General features: G+C 41.4%; 1 protein-coding gene across 8 annotated transcripts in view; it reads left to right on the top strand.

The window, feature by feature from the left end:
- DYNC1I1 (dynein cytoplasmic 1 intermediate chain 1) overlaps positions 1-12,139 on the top strand; it is a 262,038-nt gene extending 249,899 nt beyond the window's left edge. For all 8 annotated transcript variants that reach the window (XM_048838191.2, XM_048838190.2, XM_048838186.2 and 5 more), the window contains one exon: positions 11,224-12,139. In XM_048838191.2, coding sequence (XP_048694148.1) covers positions 11,224-11,334 — 111 coding nt within the window. In that variant the 3' untranslated portion in view covers positions 11,335-12,139. The remainder of the gene's footprint in view (positions 1-11,223) is intronic.
- The last annotated feature ends 2,503 nt before the right edge of the window (positions 12,140-14,642 follow it).

The following is a 14,642-nucleotide window of genomic DNA, read 5'->3' as shown; positions in this document are numbered from 1 at the left end:
CTTACACACATACTTAGTGACTGGCCATTACATTTAATTAAAGTAGCCTCATATTAGATTCTTTGTGTGTGTCTGTTTAGAGGGGAGCGTCCTAGTAAACACTGAGCATTCTCCCACTCCCACTGAAGACTTCATAGGTTTCAGTGGAAGCAAGTGCAGGTAGGAGAAAATAGCCATGAAATGGGTGGTGAAAGCCCCACAGTTTCACTTGGGTCAACGTGCAAGCCTTATCCTCCATCTTTTGCATGTCAGAGCCCCCTTTACACATATGCTTGGTGGGCTCAGTAAGGGGGATTGCCTTCTGTTGAATGCTGACAGCAGTTTGCACACCCTTCCCCTGTAAAATTAAACCAAGCAATGCACATGCTGGGAGCCCATTCCTGCAGGCATAATTCACCTGCTCCTTTACCCACGTGACTAGGCCCACTGACCTCATTGAGATTGTTCATGTCCATGTTGTTTTTAATTAAAAAATCAGGAGATTATAAGACACTCCTGGGATTTAAAAAAAAAAAAAAAAGACCCAAGAGAACATTCCTACCTATCAGCCTATCTCCTTGTGGCTGTTCAACCCTTTTCTCCATAGCACAACAGTAATGCAGGATATCAGTGTGTTCATCATGTCACTTAAAAATAACAGAAGAGATTCTGTTTTAAACTACAGCTTGGAAGTGAATTTGTTTGAGACCCTGGATGTAAGGTCTTTGTAAGTGTATATGGCAGACTTTGAACCAAAGCTGCTATTTTAGGTGCAGCTGGTGGTGCTGGCTGTAGCTAGTGTTGCCCGACTCTTCTCTTTGCTTATAACTTTACCAATTATTCAGGCTGAAACTTTCTGTGCTTGGCATCTGCTTCAGGCTAAACTTTTTTGGAAAGACAGTTCCGCCAAGCTTGAGATTAGGGAAAAGAACATAAGGTTTTTTTGTTTTTTTAACATGGGCAAAATTAACAGCTGTTTTGTTGAAAAGCTTGAGTGTCTCCCTGCTTTAGAACAGCCATGCAGTAAGGGACGCTAATTCAGCAGGGGACAATTTAGCAAATTGTTGGCCTGTCATCAGGGCTGGGTCTTTTGCTGCTTTTGTGGAAAAACACACCTTTGAAAGAAAATCCCTTGAAATTTGATTACATGATCCCATACTGTTTCTTCCCAGGACTCCTGTGGGACGTGGACTGAGGATGAATCAGGGTTGTGTAGTGATGCAGGCTATTTTCTGTGGGACCCCTGCCTCATTTGTTTCAGAAGTTGGCAGGTATGCAGTGAATGAGGCAAGAAGCTGCCCAAGAAGGGCTCATGGTTAAGGCATTTGAATACTATGGTAGAGAACTGGGTTCCAGCCTTGCTTCTGTGGCATCATTCCTGTCTGAAGCTAGGCAAGTCATTTAAACCAAACTTTTCACAGGTGGTCACTAATCGTGTGTCCCTTGTTTTCAGGGTGCCTGACTTGAGACCCTGGTGTCTGATTTGCAGAAGTCCTGAGTGCTAAAAGCCAGTGGTGGATTAATGCATAGGCCCACAGCCTATTTGGGGGTCCCCACGAGGAGCGCCAGAACCTGTGTAGAAGTGGGGGGGCAGATGGAGGGTATGGGGCACCCCACAGTGGCCGGGGTTCCCTGGATGGCTCTTACCACTGCCCGGCTCTGGCCTCTGGCCTGGTGAGGGGACAGGGCCTTGCGGGGAAGAGGAGGAGCAGGGGAAAGGGCCCACCTCAGCCCCTCACTAGGAAGAGGCTGGCACCACTAGCAGGGGCTGCACTTCACAGCAGGGGAGCTGATCAGCCCGCTGTGAAGTGCAGCCCCTGCCGGTCTCTGCCTGCCAGAGGCCTCTATACCCATGTAACAAAGTGGGTGGGCATGGCCCTTGTGATTCCAGCACCCCTAGGCCCTCAGGCTGTGGAGGGGCCAAATGTTCTTTGTGTCTAGGGCCCCAATAAACCTTCCTCCGCCTTTGCTCACAACTGTAGCTGAAGTCAATGGGAGCTGTGCTTTAAACATAGAAAGTGCTATATAGTGCTAAGTACTCTGAAAAAGCAGGTGCTGGACATGTCAAATTGGGTACACAAAGTTCCTGCTGGTAATAGCTCACCTTACCTGATCACTCTCGTTACAGTCTATATGGTAACACCCATTGTTTCATGTTCTCTGTGTATATAAAATCTCCCCACTGTATTTTCCACAGCATGCATCCGATGAAATGAGCTGTAGCTCACGAAAGCTTGTGCTCAAATAAATTTGTTGGTCTCTAAGGTGTCACAAGTACTCCTGTTCTTTTTGTGGATACAGACTAACACGGCTGCTACTCTGAAACAAAGTTCATGGCCAGTTTTGATCTTAATATAGGAATTGCCATTCTAGTTGAGACTGAGGTCCCTCCAGCCCAATATACTGTCTCAGACAGTGGCCAGCACCATTTGCTTCAGAGGAAAGTTGAAGAATCCTGCAGTAGAGATGTGGAATAATCTGCCTCCCATTTTAGGTTTCTCATTCCCAGTATGTAAAATGAGGATATTACATCACCTCATGGAGACGGTGAAAATAAATTAATATTTGTGAAGCACTGAGATACTGAAATGTTGAGTGCCACAGAAAAGCCTTTAAGCACAGTAATATGAATAGAGTGAAGTAAATAAGACCTGGGGCCACCTGTCGACCAGAGATGAGCTAGCAAGACATTGAATAGCTGCTCATTCAGTGAGCTTCATCCAGCCTGTGCACTGAATAAGACAGAGGTACTGTGGAGAAAATAGAATGTGGTGTAATGTATTTATAGACCACAGCATAGTTCATATACACAAGGGGGCAATCGTAATACTGACATTTCCTACCTTTCGAGTGCTTGGCTTTGCAACTTTAATGCTCTTTTAACATAGTTGTTTGTGTGTAACATATGTATAGTTCACGGCCAATGTTTGAGTATTTTCTGGATGTTAGTGTTGCTCCAACAGAGCTGTGTATCAGACTGAGGAGTTTAAGTTTAAGCAATCAATATTTAAATGTTCAGTTTAAGATCCAAACCCATTACAGAAAGAAAGAAATTGTTTTGATCATTGTCTTCACACAAACACTGTAATTCTTTTTAAAGTTGTGTTTTATATCAAGAACAAAATGTACAATCAAATAACTTAAAAGCTATTACTTCTGTCTTACAGAAAGAAAATCAAACTTCACATAAGTTATATTCTATTTCTGTTGGAAGATAGAGGTTAAGTATTTTGATTGTGTAATCTAATCTTTAATCCTTTTTTTACTAGTATAGCACTAGTTAAATCAGATCCTGCTGGAAGTAACTCATAGCAGACGTTAATCTAGATGAGGGCTAAGTAATGAACTTCACAGAAGGCTGGTGTATACTGTGTCTGTGACACTAGACTGACTGCTGTGAGTAGAATAAATGCAGTATTTAGGCTGCTTATGGTATTTCAGTCCTTCAGTTAAGTAAACAAATATATACAGAGCTACACTGGAGTGTATCCTTTGTGGTCTAAATACTATATCATTTGCATGCAGTATGCTGGCTTTGAGTTCTTACCAGTGGTTTCATCCATTGTTAACAGTGATGCTAGGCTCTCCCAAGAGTTAAATACAGTGGTACTGTAGTTATGTGAAAAAAGGTGCCCTTGGTTACATTGGTGGCCATTTCACTGTGTATTACCTCCCACTTTGTTTCCATCCATGTGTGTGGCATAGGGAGTCGTCTGGAAAAATATAGACATTTTTCAATCATATTTTATAATTGATTGAAAAAAAATCATAGGGAGTGGCCTGGAAAAATATAGACCCTTTTCAAACACACACATGTATACATATGCTTGAGAAAAATATCAAAGGCATTTTGCAACTGAGTTCAGTAGGGCAAGCTCAGGCCCAAAATGGGTATGTGCATAGAAATGTTTGTATATGTAGATATTATTTTCGCTTTGACGTGCAGCATTGAAATTAGTGATAAAATACTTATTCACTGAATTTGGATTGGATTGGATGCCTTAGGGTGAATTATAACTGTCTGGATTTTTTATGTGTAAACTTACGGGCCTGATCTGAAAATGCTACACTTCACACAGAATGCAGGATTGGAACAATAATTAGAAAAAAGGTATCTAACTAGAACACTCTGTGTAATATTTACACTTTATCATCTTAAGAATATTTTTCTCAGCCATTTAATACATTTTCTCATGTGGAACTCTATTCACAAAGTGTTTACAATGAATTTCTTTTCAATACAGCACTTCATTTTATATGATAATATGGATAGCATTCTGTGTAGAATAAACAAAGTAATATTCTCTTGTGGTTAGGTTTTTTTTTAAATGACTCCATCAAATTGAAAGATTATAATGATGCCGATAAATCACACAAAGTATTTATTCTGAAGCATACCGTCTTAGTCATTATAACTATCTTACAATAAGTATGGTATTTGACAAATCAAACTAAACCGAACGTGAATACTTTTCATGTCTTAATTAGCCACTCTTCAAAATGTTTTAACCAGTCCTTTTCAAGCCAAGCATAATTTGGTCTGAAGTGGTTTAGAAATGAGAAAGCTGAATTGTGAATTTCAGTATAGTTTTAGTCCTTGTTGGATCTGAGATTTTTGTAAAGAGAGCTCTTGTAGGAAGAAAGGCAGAGAAGCATGGAAAGACGCCAATAAAAACCCAACCACAACTCATAAATGATACTTTAAAATATTTTAAAATGTAGGCCAGTTTCTGATCTCCATGACATGGTGAAAGCTTCTGCATTCCTACCATGTAACTGAGATCAGAATCTGTCCCGTTATGTGCAAAAGACATCAAATAACCAGTTATGTTCCGCACATACAGAAAATAGCTTATATACTGTGGAGGGAAATGATCTTTTTATGATTCTGGTTTTACACCTATATGCAGGGGATGCTTGTACAGACACTGGAGAGACCCATGTAGTGTCTTGCTCCAATGGGAGAAATGTATTCAGGAGGGCTAAATTCTCCTGTCAGAGACATCCTGGAGCAGTTCAGCACCATAGCGAACTGTGCACAAGCTCACTGTCCATGAACACAGGCAGTCCACAACACAGGCAGTTTGACTCTTAGCTTAGCCGGCGAATGGCTAGTGCCACAGCTGGGCAGGGCATAGATTTAAGCATGAGATTTAATCATTTAAAATAAATGTAACTAGCAAACGCAGGCCTCCATGCCCCCCTGAAAAGAGGAAGGGAGCTTGTTCCCATTGCTCCAGGGTAGGGGTGAGAAAGCTGGAAGTGCTGCCTGCATGGCATGCTCCTACCTGACCCTCCATAGGGACTCCTCAGTGTTCAGATTCCATGGCTAAGTGAAGGGGGAAGGAGTTGCCAGGTTTCCATCCTACACCCCTGAAAACCCTGGGCAAGGTGGCACAGGTTACAAGGTGTGCAGGAATTGGGGCTGATTTTTTTTCCCCGCTATGGTTTTCTCTGCCTCCGATGTGAGGTTTCAGGTACAGCAATCATCAAGGGAGTTCCTGGTAGCGCAGGACACAACTCTGCATGAACACAGCTTGGTTTTGGGACATCTTGGGAGCCTTCATGTTTAGGAGGTGGAAGCTGTGGGGTCATCCACACATGGTGATGGGGAAACCCTAGCCTTGGATGAAAGAATTAAAGCAACTCTGCAGGTGGATACTTGCAGTTTCCATTCTCCTGCCTACGAAGAACCGGCATGCGGAGAATTAGCCCAGCACGTAAGGTGCTCCATTGCTTCTTACCAGAATGCGCACAGACAATTCACCTACTTGGAATTCACATCTGAAGCATTTGTTTGTGCTGGGAGACCAAAGTCACAAGAGACTATCTTTCCGCCTAAGGTAATTATCGTGTTATTTTTAACAGAATGTTTAACAGAAATGTCAGAAATTTTGCAAAGCCAAGGATCATATACTGTCTGTGTTGGCACCTCTAGCCAGTCACATTTACTGTCACTAGAGGATTAAGTTGCCAAAGAAATCAAAAGAGGTTGCAGCATGTCAGAGAAGGGAAAGGAATGCCATATCTTTGCCTTCAGTCTGAGCCCTGCTACCTTGGTGGTGCCATATTATTCATTCTTATCTTAAATTCTGCTCCAATTTACACCATACCGCCATGCTGACTGAGGCCTGAGACACGTGGATACAGATTTTCTTTGATTAGGGTTAATGCTGGCAGAAACTGACTGAGATTGTGAGAGTAAAATCTTCCCAAGTACAGGCAGAGCCATATTTATGCTGGCACAACTCCACAATAGAGTGAATTTGGCTCATAGTGTTCTGAAATTACCTATCCACGTCCCTAGTGACTCCATATTACATGGGGCTGCCACTAATAAGGTACTGCATGCACCTCACAGCAGGAATAATTTTTTGCAGCTGAACTAGCTTTACTTTAAATTGGGTTTTGGAGAGTAAGGAGTTGTAAGATGTTGTCCTGAAGAGCCTTTGCTTTTGGAAATTGGTTGGTTTTTGTTTTTTGGTTTTTTTTTGCAGAAGTGGTCAGAATCCATAATCTACCACCATTCAGTGTATGAAACCATCCCACCAATCCATGTTTTCTTGCTGAATCAAAGATGCAATTTAACTTAAACCTGTTTATCTGAAATCACAGTGGTAGAGCTGGTGGGGAAAAAATAATCCCTAAAGTTTGAGGCACACAACTCAGTTGCTAAACATCAGATAGAAACCGGTTGGAATCTTTATGGTCCATTTGATACATAAGTATGTATCAGTCAAGCAGGGCTGGGTTTCAATAGGCTAAAAATAATGTAGGTTTATTTAGATTACAGAAGCAGAAACAAAGAGTATTTTTCATCAGTGTTTCATTTAGAAACAAAATGGTTTTTGTGATGCTGAAAGATGCATGCTACACTTAGCAAGAAACTTGTAGTTTGAGAAAAAAGAGAAAGGGCCAAGTATGGCCTCCTAGTTGAATGCCTGCACCCAAAAGCAAAATTTAATCCCAAATTCAGCCGCATCATACTATCTAAGGCCTCAGTCCTGCAAACAAGTAAGCACACGTGTAACTTCGCATACATGAGCAGTCTCATTATCTGTGTACATAATGTTAGACTAAGAGTTTGTGGGACCAAGGCCTAAAGTCTCTGGTCGAGATTTTTCAAAGCTATGCAGGTGATTTAGCTACCTATCATTCAATACTTTAATGGGCAGTGTATGGCTAAATCCTTCACACTCATTTGTAAATACCAACTTCTGTTATTAGTATTGCTATCTGACCATTTATAAATATAACATTATTGTAGCTAGGCTAGAGTGAAGTAAAAATTTAGTTAATTAAGTGCTCGTAGGTGCTTAGTTTATCATCATGAAGGGGCTAAGAACCTAGATAGATACCATTCACTTTCTTTTTCTGCTCACAAAATAGCCATAAGCTGATGGCAATTTATGCTAATATTTTTATTATCCAAATATACTCAGACACTAGCATTTTTGGAAAAAAATTTACTGTGTGTAATACACATGAATATTTGAACATTCTTGTGGTGTTGCTTTGTTGTAAGTGGAGGGCAACAATAAAATAGCAACAATTGTGAAATATTCAATGATAAAAATCCTATAGCTTTTCACAGAAACTTCTAAAAAAGTTGGCCATCTCTAGTAACTGATCACATAAGCCACACGGTATTGCTTCTCTCACCTAATTTGTGTGTGTGTCTGTGTGTGTGTGTGAGAGATTGTTGGAACTTTTGTGGAAAATGACTGAAAAGGGGGTATGTGCATGGCCCAAACAAATTCATGTAAAAATGTGAATGGATATTTATGGGTGTTGTATGCATATTTTTCCAAGTCTAATGTTGGTTTTGCCGATCTTTTTATTTTTAATCATTGTACAGTAGTTATTTGTTTATACAGCACACAACATTGTGGCAGGCAAAATCCAAAGACAAGGAGTGTAATTCTGGCTCCACTGAAGTCAATGGAAATGTTGCTATTCATTTCAATAGGGCTAGGATTTCAACCCTTTTCCCTACTGCTGTCCCTTTCCACTGTAAGGCCATCACCCTGAAAACAGTTGTATTTGCAGAACTGGGCCCTAACATTAGACATAACTCTGTAAATGAATTGAACAAGCACTAAGTGGAGTGAGATGAAGGACAAAAGTTGCAGTAATAAGCTCATGTATCATTATTCTCATTTATGGTATGTGTACATAGAACATCAGGGTTGGAAGGGACCTCAGGAGGTCATCTAGTCCAACCCCCTGCTTAAAGCAGGACCAATCCCTGATTTTTGCCCCAGATCCCAAATGGCCCCCTCAAGGATTGAACTCACAACCCTGAGTTTAGCAGGCCAATGCTCAAACCACCGAGCTATCCTTCCCCACTCTGGCTGGTTGCACCAACTTTTCTTTTATTTACTTTTGTATAGTAAATGCATGTACTTCACTTCGTTTGGTTTGGTTTGGTTTTTGGGAAGAGGTGATTTCTCAAAAATAAGAGACTGACCCTGTAAACACTTTCTGCTTAAGGTGGTGCTTACATCTATGAGTAGTGAGAACTTGCAGGATCAGTACCAAAGTTGTTTTGACAGCCTGGCATTTATTTATTCTACGGCCTATGTTGTGCAGGAGGACAGCGTAGATGATCATGGTCTGGCCTTACACTCTATGAATGTATAATTTTGTATTAAAATTCATTATTGTCTTTATTTCTTTTCCAGTGTAACTTTACCAATTCACTTCCTGACCTGTATTGTACAAAATAACGCTCTTTAGCTTGGTCACAGTTAAGTTGCAATGCAGCTGTTACTCAAAAAGAAAAAAACATAGGGACAGAATTGCCCCTATTTCATAATTGAATGTGTTAGTTTTAGTATGTATTTGGCTCTTTTTATATTTTGATGCAACGTGTTAATAAAATTACACTATTCTGCTCTGCAAGAAGATGAAACCCTTTATGAAAGAAGCATCAGTGGGTTCAGTGGTAAAGCTTTTAACAGCTGATCAGGGTAACACTGCAGCTGTGTTGGCCTCTAGGGCCCTACTTTGATCTTATATCTGTGGGCACGTATTGCAACTTAGCTTGGAAAATCATCTCTTGCAGGGGTGTGTAATCATGATCAAGCTTTCAGAGCTGATGTTTTTGCATACTTGCCTCCTTAGCTTTGATTTTTATTTCCTGCAATCATATACTGTATGTTGAAAGAGGGCAGATCTGTCTTTCAAATAAAAATAAGAATAGATCCATTTCTGTATATGCTTTCAAACAGCTAATTCAGGCTTCTTGCACCTTGAGTGTTGGACTCAATTCCTGAGTGCTTTCATAATTACTAAAATCAAGGAGAAAATATGCAAAAAATGAATATTAGAAATTCAGGGTTAAAAGTAGCAAAACCAGATTGTGAGCAAAGGCACAATGATATATATCATTCAGTATTATCACCAGCTGAGAGAGCTGTCCTAGAAAGACTGCATTCTTTGGCAGTAAACGAAATAAATATTTAACCAAAGTCCAAAAATCAAAATACATAGAAAAATAATTACAGTTGTAAGCTCTCTTTTCATACTGTAGCGGAGTGGTTTGAATACATGCTATATACATGGATGTTTTTAAACGTCAGCATGTTTTTCCAAATATTCATTGTTTAATTGCCTCCTGACTGAGAGACAGATCCAAAGCTGAAGTAGCTGGAAAGACCCTCAGTGACTCCAGTGAGATTTGGATCAGGCAATAAGGCTTCACCCTGCACACACTTACATAGGTGATTTACATTGCCTGTGAAGGTCGGTCACATGGGACTCCTACTCACATGCTTGCACAATTGGGGCCTTGAACATTAGTACAGACAATATACTTTTTTTCTCCGCTTCCATTGATATTGATAGTTGCGTGTGGACATCAAGAGACCAGTTAAGCTGTTTGTCATCCAAAAAATGCCTGTTACAGTTCTGCAATCTATTGTTTCTAAACGAATAAAATCCACCTTAAGTGTGAATAATATTTACCTTTTTAAAAAAAAAAGAAGTAGTAAGCTTTCAATTGAGCCTATATCAATTGCATATTGGACACTCTAAACTGGATCAGTTATTTTCTTTCTTAGTCTGCGAAGCGTTCCTCATGTAATGCACATAAAATAGCATATAATAAAACTGAGTTACTAACAGCCAACCTAGTGTACCATACTGTTTCATGTCTTTAAACAGTTCCTTTTTCAGTACCAAAAGCTGCATAATGTCTGTAAACAGTTCCTTTTTCATACTACCTTCCAGGGAAAGATCACAAGCTTTAAGACAGCAGCAAATACATGCATGGTTAATTTAGATGCTTGTTGCCATTTTCTTTTATTTGAGTCAATAAAAATGTATGTTCAGGAAGTTTGAATTTTTCCATGATTATATCAATCCCATTTTGCGTTCTCGCTCGAGAACTGCGATGCTGGATCGAACTGGAAAGGACTACAGCATTATTTTGCCATATCACTAAAACATTCTGTCTGGAAGTTCAATCAGATCAGTAAAGCAATATTTACTTGGTCTGCTTGAGCAGTTTAACATTTCTATGAGAATGTATTTCTTATTGTCACTTATTTAACATTGAGGAGGGCAACTAAAGTAAGCATAATTTATTTAGATTGATACTGGAAGCATTAATGAACTTTAGAACAGTGTAATTCTTTACCTAAAGACTGTGTTATCATACGCACGTAGGACTACATTTTTGAAGGTATTTAGGGGTTTAACTCCCATTGATTTCACCTAATTACCTTTACAAATCTGGGCCCTCGGCCCCAATCTTGCAAATAATTATACTCAGGAATAGTTTCACTGATTTCTTTGAATGACTCACCTTTATAAAATTAAGCATGTGTGTAAACATTTGCAGGATCAGGGCCTTGTGTTGTCTTGAAAAATATCAAATATACTAACATAGGGCCAAATTTCACAGTCTTTACTCAGAAAACACATTCATTGACATCAGTTAGAGCTTTACTCAAGTAAGGACTGGAGAAATGGGCTTTAAATGCAGCAATTATTTCCAACTGATTCTAAAGAGGGAGATGATAAATTTGTCCTGAAACCATGTCATTGCTTTACAACTGCAGAAGTAAACCACAGAGTTCTTTTGCGAGGACCCCATGTTGCAGTCCTTAATCACGCAAAACTCACATTGACTCTTGGAGGAATTATATGCGAGTCAGGCCCGCAATATTATCTTTGCACTGCAAAGTATTCTCTTTTTGTGCATACCCACTTCACCTTTTCATTTCATTTATTTTCCAGCTTGCTGTTCCACACAATGACGAATGGACCCGTTTTGCTCGGACACTGGTTGAAATCCGTGCCAACAGAGCGGACAGCGAAGAAGAAGGGACTGTGGAATTGTCTGCCTAGAGAAAAGGAGGTTTCAATTGTTCGTGTAGCGCAGTATCTATCCCCTGTTGAGTATGCCAGTTTTTGGTGTCAAATCAGTATCACTGTGGCTTTTGATGCCAGTGTCCCTGTCAGCATTGCTTAGAGAGCTCCATGTTAATCACACTGCGCTTTACACAAGGCTGAGAATCTCCAGAGCAGTTCCATACTTTATATTTCTGTCTGAAACGTAAGAAAGAAAAGACAAATCAAACCTTTATGGGTTTAGCTGTTGCCTTTTAACTACTTAGTAGCTGTATTTAATAGCTAGAAACCATGGTTAAACTTGTGCTCACATGCACTTCTGGCAAAGTCCTATTAAATCCATATGAAGCCAGATATGATTATGTGCAGATGTGGTGTGCTTCATGATATGGGACTGGGCCCAAGACTTTAGATGTGGTGTTTCACATGGTGACTTACATTATGAATGGATGTACTATACAAAAGTTGCTGCTCCTTATTTATTGCGGTGTGCTGCATGGAACATATTTATTTGAAAGCATTAAAATAAACGATCCTAAAGCATGTGCATAATGAGAGCACTGCATTGTCTCTGTGCTGCTGTAGAGGCTACATTACCATTCAAATACTAAAGACGTAAGATCTATAAACGTTTGTTTGAGTGGATGGAATGATTTTTTTAAAATGCCTATTATTTCTAGGCACTTTAACAATATTTCATGTACAGTCAGTCGTTGATGCTTGTCATGGTAACACTAACAGGCTGACAATTGTAGTTCCGGAGTATGACACCAATATTGCCAATAAACTTATTCTGGAGCAACGTGGTTACTCCTTTCGGGCCAGCGGTACTCAGCGTTTTAATCACAGGACACTGGCTAGGCACTGGGAACACGTGACTTCCAGGAATTGCAGAATGCTCATACAACTGCTATGTAAACAGATACCTTAGGCTTTTGTTAATGCATTTACATGCATCAAATTTTCACAGGAGTCTAGAAGAACTAACCTTTGTTGCCTTCTAGATCAGTGGTTCTCAACCAGGGCCCTCTGGGGGTCCACAAGCAGGCTTCAGGGGGTCCACCACGCAGGGCCAGCGTTAGACTTGCTGGGGCCCAGAGTGGAAAGCCAAAGCCCCACCACGTGGATTTGAAGCCCAAGGCCCTGAGCCCCATCACTTGGGGTTGAAGTTGAAGCCTGAGCAGTGTAGCTTTGTGGGGGGCTCCCTGTTGCAAGGGGCCCCAGGCAATTGCCCTGTTTGCTACCCCCTAATGCCAGCCCTGGCTTTTATATGCAGAAAAAACAGTTGTGGCACACGTGGGCTATAGAGTTTTTATAAAATGTTGAGGGGGGCCTCAAAAAGAAAAACCTGTTCCAGGTGGTGTTTTTTCTATGTATATCTGTGCAGAGTTAGACATTTCTGCTCTCTGCTGCATGCACAAAGAGTGTAAGGTAGAGAGCTCTTACGTGTACTGCCCCCTTGTGCAAGGGTGGGCGGGGGGAAAGGGCTGCAGGCAGCATTTTCCTTTCACTCTGTGCAAGTAGCATGGCAGGATGCCATGACAGCATTCAAAAAAGCATTAGCCAAGTCTGCATCCTGGTGCACCAGCCCACGCGTCTTGGCCCAAAGGATCATACACAAAGGCGGATTCCATGGTGAGTCAAACTAGGGCGAGTCTGTGTTCTGAAGTGTTCTGTGATTGGACATGGCTGCGAAGAACAGAGTTCAAGGAGATGCTGCTGCCCGCAACTTTCCAGTCAGCAAAACCAGGACCAATTGTGTCATGTAACTAGTCTGAGACCCTGCACCCACCAAACATGTGTTTAGCATTGTATCAGCCAACTGTGCTTCACGCCAGGCTCAAACACAGGACCATTTGAATGTGGACCAGCCCTAGGAGTGTCGTCATTGGTGTAATTTACACACAAGGTGAGCAGTGTGTAAATCAGGACTGGGGGAGGGAGTTAACAGTTGCTGATATAAGACAAAGCCTCTAATATCGGGACATCTGGTCACCCTACTAACACACTGAAATGGCGAGCAGAAGGTGTAAGTCAGACTTACTTACACTCACTTCTAAGCTGCCTGCAGCCTGCCTGGTAGAAGGCCTCTTTAGCCCTATTAGTAGGGCCCTACTAAAGTCAAGGTCCATTTTGCTCAATTTCATGGTCATGGGTTTTTTAAAAAAAATAAATTGAATTATTTCAGCTATTTAAATCTGACAGTTCAGTGTTGTAATTGTAGATATCCTGACCCAAAAAGGAGTTGTGGGTGTGTGTGAGTCACAAAGTTATTGTAGTGGGAAGGTTGGGGTACTGCTACCCTTGGCTCTGTCTTCAGAGCTAATCACCTGGAGGGTGGCAGCTGCTGGCCAGGATCCTAGCTCTGAAGGCAGAGCCGCTGCCAGCAGCAGCGCAGAAGTGAGGATGGCCTGGTTTGTCTTGCCACCCTTATTTCTGTGCTGCTACCTGCAGAGCTGGGCCCTCGGTCAGCAGCTGCCGCTCTCTGTCCGCCCAGTTCTGAAGACAGCAGCGCAAAAGTAACAGTATGGTATTGACACCCTTACCACCGCACTGCTGCTGCTGGCAGGGCGCTGACTTCAGAGCTGGACGCCCAGCTCTGAAGGCAGCATAGAAGTCAGGGTGGCAATACTGCGATCCCCCTAAAATAACCTTGTGACCCCCCCCAACTCTCCCTTTTGGGTCTAGACCCCAAATTTGACTGGTCTCCCCCATGAAATCTGTGCTTTTACCCTATCCTATACAGATTTAATGGCCCGTGATGCCTTTTTCAGGGCTGTGAATTTGGTAGGGCCCTGCGTATTAGATGGCTACTACACATGCAGCTATCTGCAGTTCTTGCTAATCAAATAGATAAACTGGTCCTGCCCAACGGAGCACCAGACAGCACTTCAGAGTTTGACATCTTCACTCCCCACATCCCAATCTATGGAATCCTGCCCTGAGTGACAGACATCCTTTTGCAGAAGATGCACTAGACATCCAGTGCAAGTGCACTGGTAAGTCAGAGAACATCTAAATGATGCCCCTTGCACACCCAATTGAGTACACAAAATTGGAAAACAAAGGTGAGGCCTATTGGGCTTCCAACGGAAAGTCCAATAAATCCTGCCTCTAACTCCCCGAACAGTGAGCTCAGGTTTAGGGGGAGGGGAAGTATTTTTCTGAATATGTTGTTCCATTATTTCCAATCAGAGATGAAAAAACTCCCTCATCCACTGTGGAAGTTAAGACTAGCCAGTTCTTCCAGTGCATTGTAAACTGCTGGCAAATTTGCCTCTCCTTTTTCCATATTACCTTTCAGT

This window comes from Caretta caretta, chromosome 2 (assembly GCF_965140235.1).
Source record: "Caretta caretta isolate rCarCar2 chromosome 2, rCarCar1.hap1, whole genome shotgun sequence".
NCBI classification, from domain to species: domain Eukaryota; kingdom Metazoa; phylum Chordata; order Testudines; family Cheloniidae; genus Caretta; species Caretta caretta.
Note: the sequence above shows the minus strand (reverse complement) of the source record. Positions and strands in the feature narration are given on the sequence as shown.